At 46.6% G+C, this 24,388-nt stretch overlaps 1 protein-coding gene across 2 annotated transcripts in view; it reads right to left on the minus strand.

The window, feature by feature from the left end:
• Fam178b (family with sequence similarity 178 member B) overlaps positions 1-21,652 on the minus strand; it is a 98,067-nt gene extending 76,415 nt beyond the window's left edge. The window contains exons 1-4 of one of the 2 annotated variants that reach the window (XM_038343572.1): positions 21,440-21,652; positions 20,080-20,141; positions 18,060-18,173; positions 6,042-6,194 (exon numbers count right to left, since the gene is read on the minus strand). In XM_038343572.1, coding sequence (XP_038199500.1) covers positions 6,042-6,194; positions 18,060-18,173; positions 20,080-20,141; positions 21,440-21,646 — 536 coding nt within the window. In that variant the 5' untranslated portion in view covers positions 21,647-21,652. The remainder of the gene's footprint in view (positions 1-6,041; positions 6,195-18,059; positions 18,174-20,079; positions 20,142-21,439) is intronic. The other variant, XM_038343571.1, reaches the window with a different exon arrangement.
• Positions 21,653-24,388: the final 2,736 nt, after the last annotated feature.

The following is a 24,388-nucleotide window of genomic DNA, read 5'->3' on the forward strand; positions in this document are numbered from 1 at the left end:
ACACACATATGATAAAAAATTAAACAACATTAACAAAAACTCAAAATAAAAAAGAACACTGATGCTGGATCCTAGCTGACACCTTTGCCAATCCTGAGGTCAGAGGTTAGTTTGAGAATGTTAGAGGACTCTGGAGAAGGGAGGGACAGCAGATGCCACACAGTCCAGGCTGAGCATGAAGCTCCCAGCTGTCATCCCCAGGATGCCAGTGAAGGAAAGGTCCCATGGAAGGCCCTTAGCTGTGGCTGGAAAGGAGAGGGACAGGGTACAGCCACACTGTATGCACGGCTAATCCCCAGCCATTACAGCTATGACAGAGGGCAGATATCTTTTTCTTCACCGCCGGCTGCAACAGAAGGGAGGGAGGCAGGAAGTCGGCCAAACAAGGAGAAAGACAGCCAGCAGACAGCAAATGGGGGACCAGCTTGGTTCACATGGTGGGCTGCTGAACAAAGCTGCAGCCTCCTTGGAATGTCTGACCCTGATACTGCCCAAGGGGAGAGGCTCCCAGCTTCTGCCTGCAAGTCCACTTTATGGGCAGCAGTCCCAATGGGAAGAGTCTCTAAATGCCGCGCGAATCCCAGCGACAGCAGAAGGATAAACACCACGGGGAACTATTTATACAGTATCACTTCCTGGGCCCTTGCCAAGTTTTCAGATGCAAAGTTTCAATAAAACGCCCAAATGGAGTAGAATGAATAACGGTAGAAACGTCTGCCTGTGCCCCGCTTTTCTTCTTTGTTTAAAGAGAAGAATGCGATACCACCCTGTTAGATGCCTAGGGATGCCAGCAAAGTGGCCCAGTTTTGCGGTTTCCCCTTCATTCTGGGGGCACCTGTGGCCAGCAGGATGGTCACCCTCTTCCAGGAAAGGTGCACACAGTAAAATAGGAGCCTTAGCTGTGGGGTCCCGGGTTGGTGCAGGCACTGTGTGCCACATAAGCCAAGAAGTTCAGACACACCCATCTCCTGCTTCCTCCCAGTCCTGCAATATTCACAGAGGAACAGCTCAGGCTGCACCTAGGCTTCCTGAGAGCTTGTGTGCCCTCACACCAAAAAGGGACACACAGGCGCGCACACACACACACACACACACACACACACACACACACACACACACACACACGAGTAAGCACTGCAGAGGCCGGGGAAGGCAGCCGCTACCTTCCTGGGAGTAGGCCTCTGCTATGCAGCAAGTGGGCCTCCATCTAGTCTGATGCCCTTTCAGTTCCCTACTTGGAAATATCACATTTCCTTTCAACTTCTGTCAATGAAGGAAGAAACAAGGTTTGGCTTCTGGGATCCTAGGAACCAATGGCTGTCATTAAGGCATATAACCTGGGTTCCAGGGATCCGACCCGAGGTCATATGTCAGCCGACCTGGTGACAGACAAGGGGGGGTACTCTGGGGAAGCTCTAGTTGCACGGTGGGACCTGGGGCAGCATTCCTGCACAAGAACCCGAGAATCTGCACCAGGACCAGCAGACTTGGAGCCCTCGCCTGCCACTCCAGAGGGATGGCGCGCTTCATCTGTGAGGACACTTCCCACCTTGCTCAGAGGAGCATGTTCTCCCTTCATGGCAGGTACAGAGATGATGTTCCTCAAGAGGAGACTTTTTAAACAGTAGCACCCACGTCCCCTCCTCCGAGGGCCACCACCATACCTGCCAACCGCAAAAGGTTTGAAAACTGCAAGAGTGCAACTTGAAAACTTACTTGTTGGCTCACAAAACATTAACTTTAAACTGTGTGCACGCATGTGCTCCTGTACATGCATGTGTGTGTGATGTGTGAATATATATGTGTGTGTACCGCAGTTCACAGGTAGAGGACAACGCTTGGGGATTGGTTCTCTGCTTGCACTGTGGGTTCAAGGATCAAACTCAGGTCACCAGGCTTAGCAGCAAGTGTCTTTCCTGCTGAGCCACTCAGTGGCCCAGGACTGACGGTGTGTGGGACAGTCTTGTAATCTTGTACTTTCTTCCAAGGTCATGTTTCTGACCAATACCATAGGATCATGATGAGATGGCTATTGCTCCCACTCTTACGCCTAGACTTGAAGACTTGGGTATAATCAGGAAACAAAAGATGGTCCAAGGAGGTGGCCCTTACCCAGTGTCTAGCCCCTTGCTGGGCTGTCACACAAGGGCATACCTCTAGAAAGCAAAGTAAGATTCCACACCACTGAGCTGAGACACTGTCAGCATCATGTCCTTTGTTCATTAGCATATCTGAGGGAGGAGGAAGGTCTGAGTTCTTCCTCTAGGGAAGCTGGGCAGCCACCTGGCTCCCTTTGGCAGGGCAGCTCTGATCCCAGATCATAGCTCCATGGGCCATCTCATCTGTCAAATACTTCCTGCCACCAGCCAGCCTGTTAAAAGGCAGAAACACGCTGATGGTGCCTCCCCCACCCCGGTGCTAAGGCAGCTTTCCTTTCTCTGACACCCAGCCATGCCTGCCCACTCCCAGCCAGCTGCGTTCCTTGCTCCTCTGCCTGTCGCCCTCTTCCTTCCTTCCTTCTCCCTTTCATCCCTTTACCAGGGGTCACATGCACACCTCATGAGCTCATACCTTCTAGGCTTGTAGACACCGACACACTATTGATAACAGAGAAAAGCTGAAAAGAATGCATGTTTCCAAAAAACTAGGAAAATGGCCATGTTAGGGCATCGAAGCAACATATCACTACTTATGACAGCATCATACAGTGAAATTGTAATTTTTTGACTTTGTTCTGATACCAATCAGAACCATCTCTAAACATTTATGGGCCAGCAAGATGACTGAGACGGAGACAGTGCTCGCTGCCATTGTCTGCTGACCAGAGCTCAGATCCTAGGGCCCACGTGGAAGGCAGAAACCGACTCCCGAAAGCTGTCCTCTGACCCCACACACATAAGACAATCAGAATTTGAACACTGACGGATATGGATGAAAAGCTACTCTCTTTGGGGCAACAGCATCTACAAACAGAATGCTATGTTGCCAGGCAGGAATACAGAGAAAAGACTGATAGACCCTGCTGCAGCTGAGGAACCGGTAGGTGGAGGCAGGTCACACCGCTCATTCCACCCTCAGACAAGCCTGTGGCCTTCCAGAATAGAGACCTTTACAGGGGGCTGGAGAGCTGGCTCAGTGGTTAAGAACACTTGCTGCTCTTGCAGAGAACCTGGGTTTGATCCCCAGCACTCACACAGTGGCACACAACTATCCCTAACTCCAGTTGTAGGGGACCCAGTGTTCTCTTCTGACACCAGGCAAGCACATATACACTGCAAGCAAATATTCACTCATATTTATCTGTATATATATATATATGAATATACATATATATTTATGAGTCAGTGCTTTGCCTGCAGTATGTAGGCTTATGTGTGTGCACACATGTATGTAGTAGGCAGATATAGATATAGATATAGATATAGATATAGATATAGATATATATAAAGACATATATCTTGAACAGAAACATCTAAATGTTACTGGTAATCTTTAAAGCGGAGATGGACTGAGAACTCACAAGATCAAGCTCATGCTGTGGTTGAAGTGGGTGGGTCATGGTGGTCCTTTCTCCATCCGTTTGGCCTCCACCACAGCCACCAGCCCGTAGGTGTTATCTGGCAGACGGCAACTGCTCTAAATTCTCTTTATCTTTCTCTTATATTCTTGGACATGAGCTCACAACTGCCAAGTGTTGGGCATGATTGTGGTAAACCGTTTAAAAATCCCCTTCCAGAACAATTCATCAGTGATTATGTGATAATGAGCACGAATTTACTCCCCAGAAGAGGAGGAGCAAGGCAGCTGTCCCTATTGTTATCAAGCCTGCTTCTGGTGGGGACAAACTTTCCAGTATTGATGGCACACAGACCGAAGACAGTATCCCCAGCAAATATACTAGTCCCTCGCTGTTTGTGTGGGATCTGATCCACTGATTCCCAGTAGATGACCAAAATGGTGGCTGGTACTAACTGCTACACGATGTGTGTCGTGTGTGGGTATGTGCACAGTCGTCTGTGGAGTCCAGGAGAGGGTGTCACAGGCCCTGGAAATGGAGTTACCAATGGCTATGAGTTGCCCCATGTGGGTGCAGTGTATACTCTTAACCATTGAGCCATCTACAGCCCTTCAACCTTAGCAACCCCAGTGTATGATGTTTTCCTTTCCTAAAGTCAAGAACTTACTTTACACCTTTTGACTTAGAGGAAGCATCATGGGTTCTCTCTGGCCTGTCTGAACCCCGACTAGCATTGCACCTATACTCTACATCACTAACAAGAGAAGAGATTCCTTGAATACAAGCTCTTCCACACTTTGAGGATCAATCTGAGAATGTAGCTGGATACTTGATGATGAATGGGTGGGGAGCATGCCCAGTGAAGATCACCAGACAAAGGCAAGGTTCACATTCCAAACTGATAGAGTGGGAGGGCACAAAATTCCAACGTTCTACTCAGAATGATAAACAATGTAAAAACCTACAAATTATTTCTGGATTTGCCCATTTAATATATTCAGGTAACTGAAACTGCGTGAGATATAACTATGGAAAAGGGGCCCTGTTATAGGTGGGAGTCATCAACATAGGCACTGATAGCCCTGTGCTAATTGAGATTCCCCAGGCCATGTGTGATGAGTCTGGCTCAGGTTGTTCTATAAAACTGGAATACTGGGGGAGAGAAAGGCAGTGTGAACATGCGAGCGCATGGCCTGGTGTGTACTATAATGTAGACAGGTTTTTAAGGAAATGCATACATCCAGGGACTGAAGAAAGGTCTCAGTGCGCATTCTGTTCTTCCAGAGGACCCAAGTTTGGCTCTAAGCACCTACAACTCCTGGCCCCAGGGAATCCAATACCCTCCCTGGCTTCCTCAGGCACTGCATGCACATAGCATACATTCATACATACATACACAGACACACACATACACACACACACACACACACTAAAATAAAAAATCTTTTTTAAATTTAAAATAAAGTTTACAGCTGGGCAGTGGTGGCACACCCCTTTAATCACAGCACTTGGCAGGCGGGTCTCTGTGAGTTTAAGGCCAGCCTGGTCTACAGAGTGAACTCCAAAACTGCAAAGAGAAACCCTTTCTCAAATAAATAAAGAGTTTATATATCTAAATTAGTACATTTTCTAAGTAGATATACATGACTACATTACTTTGACAGATAATCCTGGTTGTCACCTTGACACTCCTTCAAAGCTGAACACTCAGTTGAAGAACTGCCTCTCTCAGATTGGCTACTGGCATGTCTGTGGGGGCATTTTCTTGATTGCTAATTAGTGAAAGAGTCCCCAGGTCACTGTGGGCAGTACCATTCCTAGGCAGGCAAGGCTGGCTTCTATAACAATGACAGCTGAACATGAATGAGTCTGGGATCAAGCCAGTAAGCAGCATTTCTCCATGGCCTTGGTTTAGGTTCCTGCCTCCGAGTTCTTACTTGAGCTTCTGCCTTGACTTCCCTTCATGATGGCCAGTCTGTTTGATTATTAATTATCATTACTGGAAACAGAAAATTAATATAATTACCTCTATTCATAAAAGGTGACATATTCATGTTGTTCAAAACACTGCTTTGGATTTTCTTATTTGAGGTGGCCCTTGTCCCTGAAACAAACCACATTGTTCCCTCTACTTCTCCATGTGTCTCGGGGTTTCTCTCGGTGTGATAAAACACTAGGATCATGACAACTTGGGAAGGAAAGGGTTTATTCCATCTTTACTTCCATCACTGAGGGAAGTTAGAGTAGGAATCACACAGGGCAGGGACCTGGAGGCAGGAGCTGATGCAGAGGCCATGGAGGAGTGTTGCTTACTGGCTTGCTTAGCCTGCTTTTAGATAGTCCTGAGAAATACCTGCTCAGGGGTGGCACCACTTACAGCGGGCTAGGCCCTCCCACATCAATCATCAATCAAGAAAATGCATCACAGACTTGTCCTCAGGCCAATCCGGTGGCATATTGAAGTTCCAAAATGATTCTGTCTTGTGTGAGGTTGACATAAAAATAGCCAGCACAGCATGCTCACCTGAGGAACAGCTCTTCCAGTTGGCTGTGTGGCTTCAGACTGGAGGAGTCCAGGATGCAAGGCAAAGGGTAACGTCTCTGCAAAAATACAGTTTCACCTGGATGCACTGGCGAGATGAACTGCACGGATATGGAGAACTTCTCTACCAGCCTCCTGGCAAGGCAAGGGGAAGGACAGGAGTTAGAGGTGTACCTGGTTCTATTGCAACCTACAGAATGCTCAAAGGGGAACGAGAAGAGGGGCTGGGTATAGCCAGGGCCAGGGTGGTGTCCAGTAAGGGATGAGGAGGCACCAATTGATGGGGCACCATGAATGTGGGTCTCCATGCTGGCTGGACCAACCACCCAAGGAGCCTGCTGGAATGCAACTCCTAACCAGCTACACTGTCTGTCAGACTGTTAGAAGATCCGCCCTGGGCACACAGGCAGGGAAGGAACAAGGTAAGAAGGAACTCTTTCAATTCTATCATGACCCATTGAGACAAGATAGGAAATGGGAAGACAGTTAAGGTCAATCCGGAGAACAAACTGAGTCTCTACACAGTGAACTGTACAGCTAGCCAATGACAATACACTGATGGGGGAAGTACCAGGCTGAAGACTAGGGAGGGAGGGAGGGAGGGAGAGAGAGGAGAGAGGGAGAGAGAGACAGAGAGAGAGAGAGAGAGAGAGAGAGAGAGAGAGAGAGAGAGAGAGCACGTGTGTGATCTCTAAAAGGATTCCAAGATTCTAAATGGATGTCTGTAATTGCAGCTTGCAGCTAGTATTGAATCATATAACATAATGCCTTTTTCACAACTAAATTCTTGTCACACACCATGGCTGTAACTTATGTACTCTGAAGTGCAACAGGGAACCTCGCACCAATTTCTTTTTCCTTTTCCACAGCTTTGCAGATGGAGGATCTGCTCTTCTGTAGATCTTGGCAAACCACAGCAGACAATTTCCCCCTTTTCTTCAATTGCGAATGTTCACCTTTTTTCTTAAATGAAGTGCTTTTCAGCCTTTTGCTGCATATCTGAACTTCCTGCATCACTACTGTGCTTTGGGGTTAACTGAACACAGGCATTGGTCCTGTGGCTGCTGATCTGCTCGGCCAGGTTCCAAGGGAGTAGTGGGTGAGTAGAGTATTCAGAGTGGATCCACAGGACAAAGGGACGATCACTGTCCTGGGAAGATGGAGCAACACCACGAGATTGAATCGCAATACTCAGCACAGTGTGCAGTTGAAAGCTTACACACTGTTTGCTTTTGGAATTCTCCACTTAATATTTCCAGACAGCAGTTGACTATGGTTACTAAAAGAATGACAAATGAAATCAGATAAGGGATAATTTCTCTACATATGCCGTACATAGCATGCCTAGACACAAGAGCATCCCACATGATTGACACTTCCAGCTCTGATCCTTTTGGACAGAGTAGGTGGGGAGGAGAGGAAGGGTGGACATTTCCTGTTTGCAGTATAAAGCCACGTTCCTCTCAAAGTTCTGATAATACAGTATACATTCAAAAACAATAAAGAAAGCAAACAACAGAAATCATACTCCCTCCTCTAACTGCAAAGTGGCCAGTGGGTTCCCAACCAGATGTGCTGTCTGAGATATCAAAACCCAGAGGAGGAGGAAGTTGGGAGTCTATCAGAATCTGGGACATGAGTGGCTGGCCTTGGAGATGGGGCCACACACCCTTCCACCTGATAGCCAGCCATGTGAACCTGACTCACTTTCTGGCCAAGTGACCCAACATAAGACTCTGGTGGCATCACCGAGTCCTGAGGATGAAATGGAGCAATAAGTGGGATAAAGGTGGAAACCCAGAAGATTCGGGCTCTGTAGGCTTTCTAAGAGTTCAATATCTACAATACAAATAGTAAAATAACTTTGCTTGGTCATGTCTCTGTCACAGAATGTTCCATCTATCATAGTTTCTTTTGTTACTTTTATAACTGGGGGAAATGTGCAAGTTATTAAAAAAATCAGTAATAAGTAGGCTCATCATCTAGCCCTTTCCCCCAAGCCATCACTCAAAGGGACCTTTGTAATGTGAACTGTAATGTATGTGTATCATTAGAGATTCCGAGACACTGTCACACGTCTAATTAGGGATTTCCTGTGCAGCCTAGAGCAGAGAATAAAGGGCCGTGTTGTGGTTTAAATATCTGCCTCTCCATTCCCCCGCCCTCCCCCAGCTCAGCACACACATAAGGTCTTTTAACTTTAAGAGATAATTTTAGATGTTATCCTGCCAAGACTCAAGCCAGTTCTTAATGTCTGAGCAGACACTTCTCTCGGGATGATCAGGGTCCTTTCCACCACAGACAGTTGTGGCACTCGCATGACGTCTTGTCTGGCAGATGGTGCCTAAGCCCCCACCCTTGGCCTTATCCCTTCCAACCCATATCGCCTCGCTGGCCCTCACCACTTCCTCTGGCCCCATTCAGAGACAGAACAGGTTGGCAGTTTTCTACACCAGTGAGTCATTTTTTAATTTTAATGCATAAGGTTGAACCATCCCACCACGATGATCCTACATCAAAACCACCACCTCAAAGTGGCTGTTGTCAAAGAGGCTCTCTCAAAGCCCCACTGGAGAATGTCATGTGCCCAGAAAATGAGCCATGATTTCAAAGCCACAAACACCTTCTGCTGTAAGCAGCTACACATAGCTCCTTTCTGTGTGGAAATTCCTGACCTTCAGGCCGTGACTTCCACAATCCTGTGTGCGCTCAGGAGAAAGGTCAAAAGGAGCAAAACTATCCTTAATACCGAGATCTAAAAAGCCATTGTTTTCTTTTTGATTTGGGGCCAGGAAGATGGCTCGGTGGTTAAAGGCACTTGTCATTAGACATGAAAACTTGAGTTCAATCCCTGGAAGGAGAGAACCAACTTCTAGAAATATCCTTTGACCTCCACACATGAACTGTGGGACATGTACAACCCACCCCAATCAACAAATGTAGTAAAAGTTTAAAAATCTTTGTATAATGTATGACATGTGTGTTTGTGCACCCATGTGTTCACCTGAAGGTCAGAGGACAACCTTGGGTATTGGTTCTTACTGACTACCTTGTTTGAGACAAAGTCTCTTTCTTTCTCTCTTTCTTTTGAGACTGAGTCTCATTATGTTGCTTGGTCTGGAACTTGCTACATTTGACTAGGCTGGCCTGAAATTTACAGAGATGGGCTTGCCTCTGCTTCCCTAAAGCTATGCACTACTACATCTACTTTTTTTTCTTTTTCCTTCCTTTTTGTGTCCCTGGCACTGTGCACTCCAGGACAGCTGGCCAGCCAGTTTCCAGGGAGTCTCCTGACTCTGCCTTCCACGCTTTAAAGATTCCTAGACTCACAATGCTTTGGCCAGTTTTCCATGGCTTCTGGGGATATGAACTCAAGTCCTCATGCTGATCTAGCAAATGCTTTTCTCACCAAGCCATCGTTTCAGCTGACACAGAGATTTTACAGAAGTTGTAAGAGGCTTCATTCCAAGGTCATGTGTCCAGTGAGTTGAGGCCCCTGAAGCCAAATCCACAGCCTGTGTCTGCTCCCAGTGACACCACCACAGCGTCCCTCCCTCCTCTCCCCACTGTTTCAGCTCAGTCTCCTGCACCACCACTTCTGCAAGGGCTTCCTAGGACATCAGGCAGGCTCTGTACCTGCCCTGCAGGGGTCTGATGGAAACCTGACAACTTCCTAGCAACCCTGGGTCCCCAGGCAGCATGCAAAAGGAGCTCGCTGTGCCCAACTGGTGGTTGTCCTAGTCATGACACGTTCCCAGCCTTTCACAGTGAAGAGGAAATGGAGGGAAAACAAGAACAAAACCTGAAGCTTCACCTGCTTTTAGTCATTGCTCCCTCCGATCTCGGGGGCAGTAGCCTCAGCCAGACAGCAATAGTTCTTTTTATCTTTTCTTTTTCTTAAGATTTATTTATTTATTCTGTATACAGTGTTCTGTCTGCATTTTGCCTGCATACCAGAAGAGGGCATTGGATCTCATCACAGATGGTTGGGAGCCACCATGTGGTTGCTGGGAATTGAACTCAGGACCTCTGGAAGAGCAGTCAGTGCTCTTAAGCTCTGAGTCATCTCTCCAGCCCCAGCAATGGCTCTCTGGGTTGCTTTATAACCTTGGAGGCTGATTTTGATCTCTGACCAGCCGGAATCTTGACTCCACTTGCCTACCTTTTGCATTGGCCTCTCCACCTGCTCTCCAGCCATGCTTGCTCCCAGCAGCCCAGCAGAATTGCCCTTCAAAGGTCATCGTCCCTGCTGTGTTACTACCTGCTGCTGCATCTCCCTACCGCCCTGCTCTCTGAGCACTAACTGCCCAGCAGTCATTGGTGCTGGCTCTAGGACCACATTTCCTCTAACATGCTCAGTGTCCTTTTCTGCTTCCTCCTCACAGCCTCAGCTAGGGACCACTGCCCTTAAGCATGGGTCTCTGCACTTGCTTCTCACACCATCTCATCCTGTTTCAAGGCTTTCTGTTTGCTGTTGAGCAGGGTCCTGCTTTGTAGCTCTGGCCGTATTACGTAGCTTAGTCTGGCCTTGAACTTTGGGTGACTTTCCTGCCTCTGCCTTCCGACTACTGAGAAAACAGGCATGTGATGTTATGTCTGGCTTTTTTCAGCCTTTTTTTTTTTTTTTGGCTTTTCGAGACAGGGTTTCTCTGTAGCTTTGGTGCCTGTCCTGAAACTAGCTCTTGTAGAACAGTCTGGGCTTGAACTCACAGAGATCCACCTGCCCCTGCCTTCCGAGTGCTGGAATTAAAGGCTTACACCACCATCACAGCTAGGCTCTTTCAGGATTTTTTTAATCATCTACACATGGTGACGCCCAACATTGCCTCTTCTAGGTTGGTCCTAGGGTTTCCCACTACTTCTAAATCCTGCATCTGCTCATTGGATCTTTCTCCGCATCTTTAAAGATTCCCTCCATGCTGAGTGTGATAGTACATACCTTCTTAGGGTTTCTATTGCTGTGAAGAGACACCATAACCATGGCAGCTCTTATAAAGGAAAGCATTTAACTGGGGCTGGCTTACAGTTTCCGAGGCTCAGTCCATCACCATGACAAGGAGTATGTGGCACACAAGCAGGCAGTTATGGTGCTAGAGAGGTAGCCGAGAGCTTTACATCCTGGTCCTTAGGCAACAGGCAGAGAGAAGTGACTGGGCTTGTCATGGGCTTTTGAAACCTCAAAGCCCATGCCCAGTGATACACCTCCTCCATCAAGACCACACCTCCTAACCCTACTCAAACACTCCATCAACTAAGGACTAGATATTCAAATACATGCGCCTGTGGGGGCCATTCTCATTCACAAACCACCACATGTCTGTGATCCTAAAAATTGGGAGACAGGTAGGTGGATGAAATCTGAGGTCAGCTAGGAGGCCTATTTCAAAGAATAAATAAAAACAAAGGCTGTCCCAGTCTTCCAGCTGCTCAAGCCAAAACCTGCAGGGTTCCCTGCTTTGATTCTTTTTCTCTCATGTCCTATAGCCAACTTACTAGCAAACTGTCACTTTTATCTGAAGCAGCCAACTCTCACCTGCCGTGCCTACCTGCATCCGTTTTCCCTAGACTAACTGCTGGGACTGCACGTGACACTATGAGACAAGTGTCTTGTTTCTTCCATGGCTTCCTGACTTTGACTCCCTCCTTCAGGTGAACTGTGGAAACAAAAACTCCCCTTCCCAAGGGGTATCCCAAAGTCACTGAGACCCTCGAATCTGCAAAATCTTCCCTTTGATCTACTTTACTTGACAGCTATGAGACTCCTCATCATAGAGAGTCCTTTCTCAGGCCGAGGAAGAAATGCTGCTGAGAGCGGCTAAGCCCTGAGCAGCTGGGCAAAGAGGAAGAAACATTTCCCATGAAGCCCCTCAACAGCTGTGCCTGTGCAAGGAGATCTCCACAAAAACACAAAAAGGCAGGTCTCAGAGCATTTCCTGGGTAGTAGTGTGTCCACAGGGAACAGGGAAGCTCTGTGCACTTCAAAATTCACCTGTGTCTTCCCTGTTCCTACTGTCCTTCGTGACAAGCGACAGAGGTGATTCCGATTCCTGTGAGCTGTCCCAGCAAGTCCACTGGACAGAAGGAACGGGCTGTCTGTCCAAATGCCAGTTTACACGGAGTCGGTCAGAAGGACAAGTAAACAGTCTGGGCCTGTGACAGGCACCTGGAATGGGGTCGGGGCAGTCACAGGGGTGAAGTCCCCCATTGTGGGATCTGAGGGTTTCCAGGTAGGCAGTATATAAACTACAGAGGACACCACCTGTTGTCTGCTCCCAAACCCATGATCCCTGGGAGAGAGAAATACCCATCTTCTGTACTCAGAAGTCTTCTGTGCTGTAGGGTAAGAACAGGAAAAGAGCCATTTTAATTTTTATCCGCACATGTTCTCTGTCCATGGCTCCCTTCTTCTGCCCCTGTTCTACCAGTCTGTCCTCAATACAGGATATCATTCAGATTGTGTGTCAAGATCAGTGGCGGCCTGCTCAATTGAAACAGAAAACTCCAAACCTAGCACCCACTTTGGTCCCTGTACTCCCTCACTACTACCCAACATGCCAAGTGTGCTTGCACCGAGGGCCCAAGCCTGGCTCTCACTTTCCAAAAGACCTTTCCTAACCCCTCATCCAGTGACACTCTTCCCAGCATTCCTTGCATCTCCTTCCCATATTATCCTCTACCATCAGCCCTTTTACATAACTTGTCCTATTTACTGCTTGTCTCATTGAGCTGAGAGTCAGCAACATGAGGGCATAGAGCTTGGCACAAGCTGACAATAAACACTGATGGGAGGTGAATGAGTGGATGAACGAGCAGGCAGAGACATGGATGCCTGATGTTGTATAGATTGAATGCCTGTGTCCTTCCGAATCGCCTACAGTGACTCCCAATCCCCAATGTGGCAGTTGTTTCCTTCATGAAGGAGATTACTGTCATTGCATAAGAGAACCTGGGTTGGGACTATAGCTCAGTGGAAGAAGGTCTGCCTAGGTTCAACCTCCAGTACTGGAAGAAAAAACTCTAAACACACTCAAAACATCTCTGAGAACTCAGAGAGGTCTAGAGCCCTCTTCCTTTTATCTGAGGACACGAGAGCTCTCCCTAGAACTGACAGACTGGCACCTTGACCTCTGACTTCCAGTCTCCAGAATCCACTGGGAAAAGCAGATTTCTAAGAGCTGGGCATAGTAATGAACGCCTTTAATCTCATCACTCAGGAGGCAGAGGCAGGTAGATCTGAGTTCAAGCGGGCCTGGTCTACAGAGCAAGTTTCAGAATTGCCAGGGCTACATGAACCCAAACAAAACAAACAAACAAAAAAGCAGATTTCTGCTGTTTCTATGTGCCTAGTTAATGGGACTCTCATAGCAGCCCTAAAGGGTTAAGATACATGGTATATTATCACTGTTCTATTGCTGTGAAGAGACACCATGAACAAGGTAACTCTTATGAAAGAAAGCATTTAATTAGGGGCTTCCTTTCAGAGGTTTAGTTTATTATTATCTTGGCAGAGAGAGAGAGAGAGAGAGAGAGAGAGAGAGAGAGACAGACACTGGGCCTGCCATGGGCTTTTGAAATCTCAAAGCCCGTCCCCAGTAACACACCTCTTTTAACAAAGCCATACCTCCAAATCCTTCTATCCTATCAAAAAGTTCCATGGCCTGGTGACTAAGCATTCAAATATATAAGCCTATGGAAGCCATCTTATTCAAACCACTATATTCCACTCCCTGGCCCCTGTAGATTTATAGTCATATCATAATGTAAAAATGCATTCAGTCCAACTTTAAAAGTCCCCAAAGTCTATCACAGTCTCAACCCTGTTTAAAAAGTCCAAAGTTCAAAGTCTCTTCTGAGATTTATGGCAATTTCGTAACTGTAATCTTCTGTAACATCAAAATCAAAGAGCAGATCACTTACTTCTAAGATATAATGGCACAGAATACATGTTACCATTCAAAAAGGCAGAGAGGGGAGGGAGTTGTGATGCTATTCTTGGCTGTCAACCTGACCATATGTGGAGAGGGCTACAAATCCAGAATGGAGGGCACCCCTGTGAGAGATTTTCAGCTTGGTTTGAAGTGGGTGACTGTACTTCTAGTCCGGATTTTTGGGGTAGAAGACAGACCGTGACCTGGATATTGAGGCAGGAAGACATAAGCCTTTGATCTTGATCTAAAGGCTGAAGACACAGGTCTTTAATTCAGATCTTGAGGCTGGAAGACACCTTTAATATGGGCTATGACTTTAACTGGAAGTCTCTACAAGGACATATAAGAAGGAAGCCTTCTTTCTTTACCTGCTTGCCCTCACCTTGCCAGCACCCCCATTCCTTCACTGGCATTGGAGCCAGAAAATTGGTGTTTCTTCGGGATCCCAGCACATATAGAAGATCAGCTGGTGTAGGAGGTCCTTCTGTATTTGTGTTGCTTTCATTGGTTATTAAAGAAACTGCCTTGGCCTAGTTGATAGGGCAGAACTCAGGTAGGCGGGGAAGACAGAACAGAATGCTGGGAAGAAGAGCAGAGTCAGGCAGACGCTATGAATCTCCTGCCCAAGACAGACATAGGTTAGAATCTTTCCTGGTAAACCACGACCTCGTGGTGCTACACACATTATTAGAAATGGGTTAAATCAAGATGTGAGAGTTAGCCAATAAGAGGCTAGAGCTAATGGGCCAGGCAATAATTTAATTATTACAATTTCTGCGTGATTATTTTGGGTATAAGCTAGCAGGGTGGCTAAGACCAAAAGCAGGCACTCCCTCCACATCAATCAGCTGAGACACCCAGCAGCCTTGTGTACTGAGCAACCGCTAGATTCTTGGACTTCTTCTCACAGCCAGCAAGTGCTGGATTAGCTGGATTGTTAAGTCAGTCCAATAAATCCTCATATCATAATGATATATGATATCATTATGAGTGTGTGTGTGTGTGTGTGTGTGTGTGCGTGTGTGTCTCAAGGATCATTCCATAAATTCTGTGACTCTAGAGAACCCCAAGTTATACAGATTTCTGTATCAGCAGTGGTTCTAGAGAAGCAGAAGTATGAGTCTTATACTTTTTACGTATCTGTGATAGGCTTTTCAATTCATCAGCACCTTCAGCTACTGAAGTCTCTCCAGTCACTCCATTTCCTGGGAGTCCAGAGCACTGAAAGCCCATGGCATGAACTATACTACAAACTTAAAGAGATAAATGCATTTGATTATCCTGAGTCATCCATCCATTGTGAGTGGCAATGGAGTTGCTGACCTGTATATGAAACTTCTGACAGCTTGGGGGAAAATGATGCTTCTGTCTGGGTAAATTGATAAAGGATAGGAATGAGCTCTGTGATAAAATTAACTAACTTCAGAATTTGGTTAAGGACAATAAAGAACTCAATGATAAAATTGATAAGGGGGGCTTTAGGTACACATAAACAGCTTGAAGATTGCTAAGTGTGTCCTGGAAGGGAACCTTATCTTAAGCATCCACAGAGCTCGAGTAAATCAAACTGAAAGTCCTCGTGATAAGGTTGGCTGAATTATATAAAAAATTCAAGACCCAGGCTCAGAGGGTGTCAGTGGTTAATGGAAGGACATTAACTGGTAAAGAATGGGATTCTTTGAGCCCCCAGATTCTCAAGAGTTTATCTCACCTGAGGAAGTAGTACCCTCAACCCCTTCCCTTGAAATACTGCCTTTTTCATTTTTCACTGAGGAAATTAATCCTTCATTGGCTGCTAAACCAGGAGCAAAGGTCATGCCAGGAAAGACAATACTGATGACTCCCACCAATAGTTGCCTCTAGACCCTATAACCAGACCTAAGGCAAAGCAGGCTCCTAAAGGGGAAGTAGGAAGTACACTCAAGGAGGAGGGGCACTATACTACTAAAGAGCTTAATGTGTTTGCTAATTCATTCAAGCAGGAGTCTGGGGAGTATTGTGGGCATGACTCTGGAACTTTCTGTCCACAGCCAGCCAATATTGGACTAGCTGGACTGCAGCCTGTAAGTCATTTCAGTAAATCCCCTTTATATGTATTAATTCCATGAACTCTGTAACTCTAGAGAGACCTAATACACAGTGAGTATAATGAGGAAATACTGGACCAAAGCAAGATTGAAAACCAGCAGGGCGAACTCCAAATTCTTTATCTCCATGTCAAAATGTTCTTCATATGTCCAAATCTGTTCAGCTTTGTTGACTGTAACACATTTCTCTCTCTTGGGCTGGTTCTACACCCAGTCTGTAGCTCTTCTTGGAATGTATCCCATGACTCTGGCATCTCCAACATCATGGGGTTTCTGATGAAATCCAGATTTTGCCTTCACAGATTCATGCAGTGGACTCTTTGGATCTTGATTCAGGGACACCCCTGATACACACCTGGTCCCAGTGACTTTCCTTAGCCATGGAAAGAGATTCCACAACCCCTTTCTTGTAGTTTTGACTAAAGCCAGAACCATGTGGCCAAAGCTGCCCAGTTCTGCTGCTTGCTGGGGCTGGAACCCGGCCCCCTCATTAATTACACTCGCTTCAGCTTTCTGTGGTTGACAGTTCTGTCATTGATTAAGCTTTTCTTTAATTCCTTTTCTGAATTGGAAGCTTAGCTGGGTGGGGTCTTGCCCCGAGGTCACCACTCCCTTCATGTGGTATGGTACCAGGCTATTTCTTTAATCTCCTTGAGTACTGGATTCACCTCCACTACATTTCCTAGAGCTCTCATTCTCCTCAAACTAAATTTTTTATTTTTCCTTGCTCAGTTTTTTTTTATTCTTTTTCCTTTTTTATTCTAGATCTGCAGAAGACTGGACACTAATAACCAAGAAACAGAGTCCATACTAAGCTATCTTGAAATCTCTGCTGCCAGTGCCATTAATTCAAAACTCTTCAATTTAGCTTCAGGCAGATTTTTCAGACAGGGACAAAAAGCAGCTAAATTCTTTGCCAAAATATCACAAGAAATGTCTCTAGGCTTCTTACTAATATTCTTCACATCTGAAGCTTCTTGCTGATTTCTACAGTTAAAATCACCCTTGCCACACTGTCTTTCATGCTCCTACTAGGATGGACCCTTAAGTCCCACTTTCTAGTACAAAGTCCCAATGTCTTCTGTATTCCTCCAATGAACAGAATGTCTGTCACAGCAAAACCTCACTCCCGGTACCAACTTCTGTCTTAGTCATTGTTCTACTGTTGTGAAGAAACACCACGACCAAGGCAACTCTTATTAAAGACAGCATTTAATTGGGGGCTTGCTTACAGTTTTAGAGGTTTAGCCCATTAATTATCATCACAGTGGTGACACGTAGGCAGGTGCTGGAGCAGTATGTGAGAGCTATATTTTGATCCGCACGCACGCGCGCGCGCGCGCACACACACACACACACACACACACACACACACACACACACACACCAGGCTTGCCATGGGCTTTTGAAACTGCAAAGCCTACTCCCAGGGACATAGTTCCTCCAACAAGGCTGCATCTCCTAATCCTCTAATCCTTACAAAGAGTTCCACTCCCTGGTGATGAAGCATTCAAACATATGAACCTATAGGTCCATCTTATTGAAACCATCACATATGGAAAACATAATATCGTAAAGACGGATTCCATTGTAGACCTCAGGCATCTGAGACCTCATGGTGTAGATGAATTCGGCCCTCCCTCAAACCAAAGGCCAATAAAACCTGAGCCAGACAACAGCACTGATGGCCATTCTCCTTCCCCCAGTGATAGGAATATGAAAATTTTCATGTGGCCATAGTCTCCTCTCTAAAGGCAGTTTTCAGTTAAGTCTGTGGTTTTGTGTAGCTATTTCCACACGAGATATGGTCTTAGGAACCTGGCTGATAACTGACTGGGCTGTTTGATGACCTCTGTGTCCTAGAAGCCCAGCCGCGCTGATTGACTACTTCTTGAATTAATGAGTGGCTGTGGCAATAAGAAGAGGAAGTGGAACAAATTGCTGGCTGAAATTCTACCCATACCCATAAGAGGCCCAGCTCCTACCTGTGCTCAGGTGTGAGCACCGCCTCTCTGTAGTCTTCGTCACCTTCAGAGGAGTCAAGCTTGGCATGGTCCTGCCGCAGCAGCTGCTCCCACTTCTGCTCCATGGCCTGTTCTCTTTGGGGAGAAATGAGAGCCTGAGCCGGCCATCAGCACTGCTACCCTCTCTCCACTCATCTCCCCAGGCTGCAGGGATTCTCCCCATCCTCCAGAACACAGCAGGCCTAAGAAGTGCCAGGCTACTTTCCTGGTATCTAATATCTACTTCCTGAGGGGTGGAGTTCTGTGTCTTTAGTGGGCAAGGCTGAAAGAAGGCAGCTTTGGCCGCACAGCATTCAGTGCGTTTTTATTTGTGATCTTGTTTGAACATATCAGGGCTCAACCACATGATGAGAGGAAGCTTGTACCCCTTGGTCCTCGGCAGCCCAGAGCCTTCCCTCCCATCATCATGGACCCTTGGTAAGAACAATTCCATTTCCTGCCAAGGTCCTGAAAGCAGCCTTATACCTGATGATTTCTAGCACGTGTGACTGGTTCTCTCATGTCACATGTCTAACTCTTCAATCCCCAACCAACCTAGAACCTAGCAGGTCAGGACATAAGACCCATCAGAAGCTTGGAGCCCTCCGCAGGCCCTCGCTCTCTCAGCTCTGCTGCGTTCTCACCATCAAGCCCACTCCTCCAGGACAGTCTGAGCAGGCAGAACAACACACTCTGGCCCCTTAGGATGCTTCCGTGATTCAGCGGGTGTTTGGGTCCAACCAGTTTATCACATCACTTCTTTGTCTCCTACCACATCCCTCTTAGCTGTCAGCACCCGGAGTTCCTGTCCCAGCCTCCCAGGAGCAGCATGGCCTGTCCTATCTGCCTTTACAAGACATCACCCCTCCCCCTGCAAGGGTCAAGGACCAGCCTGCTATTTGGAGCCCTTTCTTAGCAACTTGACAATATGGAAAATACCAGATTCAAGATATGTCCAGATGAGAAGAGTGGCACCATTAACTCCCTACAGCAAGTCTCCATCTCAAGCAACAACGACAACCAAACAATAGTCCTGAGATATTAAAAAACAAAACTACGGAGGAAGGAGACAGATTGATTCTGAGAGTAGACAGAATGGAAAAAACCAGGGAAAACAACTGTTCATCCCATGAGTATCCCTAACTCTACTCTGGGCAAGCTTGCAGGACTGTGAGTTCTGTCTGACCAAAGATCCTGTGAAGACAGGCAGGGATGCTTCCAGCAGCAGTTAGGTGGCAGGAGCTCCACCTGCGCTCAATGTGCCTGTGCACAGACCTGCATTTTGTCTATGTGCACACATGCACACAGGAAGGACGGGGAGGAAAGAATTAGGTCATGAGAATAATGAACAATCATCTGCTTACACGCCACTGAACGGCAGGTCAGCCAGCAGGCCCACACAGGAGCAGCTGTTCCTGGCCACTTCACAGCATGAGGAGTCTGCTGGGCACAGGAGGAGTCTGCAGTCCCACTCCAAAGGGCCCCTCCTCCTCCCTGAGAGTCACACCAAAAGAGACTGACAGGTGCTGGTCGCTGACACCAGCTATACCCCCTAAGAGACTTCGACTTCTGACCAACATTTGCCTTCAGAAACTGCAGAGGGGAACAGGTCTCTCTGAGCTGCAGTGGTGCTGTGTGACAGGAAGAAGGCCAGCGTGATCAGATAACGTGAGAAGGAAAGGCGGCCAAAGGTGCTGACACAGGACAGGACAGAGGCCAGACTCAGGCCCAACCACAGATGCCTTCTTTTCCATGGCCCTCTGACGGGACACCCTTGTGGCATAAACTGGGTAAGGGAGGAGGCTGGGAAGAAGAGGGACCTGGGATGAGGGCTTTGATCCTCATATAGATGGAGGCACCTGGCCCTGGACCTGACTGTGAGCTATGTTTCTTCCTAGTCAGAACACACAGGGTAGGCCATGCCTGCCAGGAAGGCTGCCCCACATCCCCACAGGGAGTTGCCCTGAGCCCTCAATCTACATTTGTGTCATTGCACGCTCACCTCTTCTCCCGCAGTAAGTAGTCTAAGTTGTTGACATAGCACTCCGAGCCCCCAGAGGAGATCTGGAAAGACAGGACACAGGCATGGGGAGGATTTGGCATGAATGTATTCTGCTCGCTTTTCTGAACCGATGATATGGTCACATGAATTTTTAAAAATTCGAAATAATGAAGGGTCTCTCCCAGTGCCTGGCTACAGGCAAGCCCAGGTGAATGTGCTTGTGTGCTTTCAGGTGTTGCTATACAAGGACAAGCAAGCAGTAATTTCATCAACCCCTGTAATTCAAACAGAATATGCCACACGCCTCATCTGCACTGTGCTCTTTCCAATCAGAAATACATCTTGAGTGTCATTTCATATCATTGCCAAAGAGATTTTGTATGTGTGTACATGTATAGGTATTTGTGTGTATGTGCATATGCATGTGTGCGTATGTGTGCTCATTGGTTTGCAAATGTATGTGTGTGCGTGTATGTATATATGTGTGTACAGGTTTGCATATGTATGCATGTGTGTATAGGTATATGTATGTGTGCATGTGTATGTATCTGTGTGTGCATGTTATATGTTCAATTGACATTGTCAGGTTGTTCTTACACATGACTAGAACACAATTCATTAGTTCTCCAGTGGCAGGCATTTAGGCTACTGACAATCTTAGGCTACTGTATATAACTAAAACACTATGCTTGGAATAAATTTCCTGAGTCCATGGGCCTTTAAGTGTCCCACACTGTGCTTCCCACAGGACCTCCCTGAGTCTCCATTTAGGATCTCTATTACTGCACTCCAGTTACAGTCTTTGTGTGCTATCAAGCCCAGATCCTGGCCCTGAGGTCCTTCGTTGTTGCAAGATAAGCCCCTAACCTTAGACATAAATGCCATGGGGGCCCCATGCAGAAATGGCATTGAATCTGGTGCTACCCCCGGCTTTCATCAGGAAGAGTTAGGAGTAGAAACACGGGCAGGAGTGGAGCCTGGCTTGAGGCCTGCACTCTCAGCTGTGAGGGCCCTTGGGCTGGGGAGAGGTTAGATATATAATCAAGCAAGAGTTGGGAAGGGGGCTAAGTGCACAAGTAGAGTTGGGGCATGGCTGTGGGAAGGGGCGGCCAGAAAGAGCGGGCTTGTGGGCAACTAAGAGGGGTCACTAAAAAGAGGCCAATGATCTAATCTACATGGGAAGTAGAAAAAGACAAGATCTCCTGAGTAAATTGGGAGCATGGGGACCTTGGGAGAAGATTAAAGGGGGGAGGGGAGAGGCAGGGAGGGGAGCAGAGAAAAATGTAGAGCTTAATAAAAATTTTAAAAAAAGAGGCCAATGAGGTAAAGTCAAGGTGGCAGGGGTGGGTGGCTTACTTACCTCTGGAGTCGCAGCCTGTTGGCTCGGACCTGCCATGCTCCAGAACAGTTCCTCCAGTGAGGCCAGCCCTACCTTCTGGTCTGGGGGCTTCTTCTCCAAGTCCTTATGTGGTCTCCTGTGAACGTGAAGTACCTTCTTGTTCTTGTTCAGGAATTCTATAGGTGGTGGGCTCCAATCAGTGGGGAACGAGTCTCGAGGCATCTGCATCTTGGGCCTCTTCAATGGTCTGGGAGTAAGAGCCACCGTGGAGCTGCAGAGCGGTTGCACTGAGCAGAGAAGAGGGTGGTCCTGAGTTAGGAAAAGGACAGGCAGGCACAACAGGGGCTGCTTGAACCCCTGTGGATATGAAAGAGCACTATGTTGTCCCCATCCACCCCATCAGTGTCCCAGACATTAAATCACACTGGGTACAGAGAGGGACGATTTGGAATTGCTATGTATTGATTGTAAGGGTAATAATTCCTCCATCATGATGCCTTTGGCCCTGCCCTCATCATGTTTCTACCTGCGCAGGTAATGCCTACCTCCTCCACAAGGAAGGCAAGCGAAGTCTTCTGGGCCTGGGCATCTGAAAACTTTGGGATGCTCTGTCCTCAGCGGAACTCCTTGACAGATGAGGTGACCTCCAAATGAAACCTAAAGACTAAATCCTTGTGTTTTCCAGAAGGAAGGGCCTGGTACCCAGGAGGAATTCCTTCTCCAGGGCTGTCACAAGGAGTAGGCATTGTGCCTGAGGTCAGACAGCTAAGATGAAGAGGTTTCCTGACTTTTCAGAAGGGAAAGCAGAAGGACTTTGACACACACTTTCTCTCTCTCTCTCTCTCTCTCTCTCTCTCCTCTCTCTCTCTCTCTCTCCTCTCTCTCTCTCTCTCTGTGTGTGTGTGTGTGTGTGTGTGTGTGTGTGTTTGTCCAGCACCTTCCAAGAGATAAGCTGTATTCTGAGATGATATCATGTCCCACATCATCTGGTCTGAATTTAGGAACTCCTATTCCAACTGGTATCATCCTGTTTGTTACAAGAGGTGGGACAGGGTGATCTGGTCTCTACCATCTCTCAGACTTGACACATGGTTGGAGGCTCACATATTTTGGTTGAGTGACGGAGCAGTTTAAAGGGCTGCTGGGAAGGACCAGGATCTGAGGGACAGGTGTGGCTGAACTGCAGTGAAGGTGAACAGTTAGTGAGAGTCTAGAACCCAGAAATCAAATAAAGCGACAGTTTACAGAAGTTTACTCTAAACCAACTAGGATTCATGCTTCACAACAGTGGAGAAAATTCAAATCAATATAACTGGAATGTTTTACTCAAAACATTAAATTTTAAGACCTAATTAAAATATATAAAAATGATTAAAATGACTATTGACATGTGAGAAACAGATTAATGCTTACACTTAAAAATGCTTATTTGGTTACATCAAGGAGGCTCAGCTGGGAAAGGTGTTTGCTATGTAAATTTGGAGACCCGAGTTCAATTCCTGGGGCCCATGTGAAGGTGAAAGAACCAGCTCCACAAAGGTCTTCTTTGTCTGACCTCTATACACAAATCATGGTATGCATGCATGCACACAAATTCATGTATACACACACAAATAATAGAATACATTTTAAAATCACTAATTTCTTTTCTTCAATGTTTGTCTTTCAAGGCAGGTTCTTACTATGTATGTAGCTCTGGCTGTCCTGGAACTCAGTATGCAGACCAGACTGGCCTTGAACTCTAGAGACCCACCTGCCTCTGCCTCCCAAGTGTAGGGTTAAGGCTTGCACCACTACACCTGGCTAAACAGCTTATGTTTTAGGGATCAATCTATCAGTTAAGCATAACCACACACAAAAAATGTCTATACTCTGCAGTGACATCAACAAACACTGCCTCAAGAAACCCCTAAAATATGGGCCATCACAGGTCTTTATGAATTAAGCTGGTAAAACTCTCAGAAGCAATACTTCATGAACTATGAAGGTTAATTAAAACAACAACAAAAAACCCAAAACAACAAACAAACAAAGCAAACAAAAAACTAACAGCAGCCAGATGTAGTGGCTACGCTATTCAGGAAGCTGAGGCAGAAAAAATACCTGACCTCGGAAGTTCTTTGCCATTTTAGGCAACAAAGCAAGACTATCTCTTTAAAAAAAAAAAAAAAGGCAAACAAAGGGGGCTGGAGAGATGGCTCAGTGGTTAAGAATATAAGAACACTCACTGTTGACAGACTCACCAAGGAGCACCAGAGGAGGCCTGAGGGACCACCCATCAGGGAGTCAGAAGCAACCGACCTTTGAGCAGTGAGCTACTGCAACCAGGGCCTCGCCTCCCCCTTGAGGAATGACCGTCTGAGCCTTGGGCCCCTTGCATCTGGAGGAGAGATCACCCGAGGCTCTGCTCTGTCTAAACCTGAAGGAGTGGCCCGCAGAGCCACAGCCCCCAACTACACCAACTGAAGGAAGACCCCCTGATACAAGCTCAGACTACAATACCCAGCAAAACTTTCAATCACCATAGACAGAGAAAACAAAATATTTCATGACAAACCCTATTTAAACAATATTTATCCATAAATCCAGACCTATAGAAAAGACTAGAAGGAAAACTCCAACCCAAGAAAGTCAGCTACATTCACAAAAACACAGGCTATATATAGATGACCTCATAGCAGCAAATCCCAGAGAAGGGAAAGACACACACACAATACCACTACCAACAACAGAAACAAAAATAACAGGAACTAGCAATCACTAGTCATTAATATCCCTTAATATAAATGGACTCAATTTGCCTAAGACACAGGCTAACAGATTGGATACGAAAACAGAATCCATCCTTATCCTGCATACAAGAAACACACCTCAACCTCAAAGACAGACATTACCTCAGAATAAAGAATTGAGAAAAAAAACTTCCAATCAAATGGACCTAAGAAACAAGCTGGTGAAGCTATCCTAATA

Source organism: Arvicola amphibius, chromosome 9 (genome assembly GCF_903992535.2).
Source record: "Arvicola amphibius chromosome 9, mArvAmp1.2, whole genome shotgun sequence".
Classification (NCBI taxonomy): Eukaryota; Metazoa; Chordata; class Mammalia; order Rodentia; family Cricetidae; genus Arvicola; species Arvicola amphibius.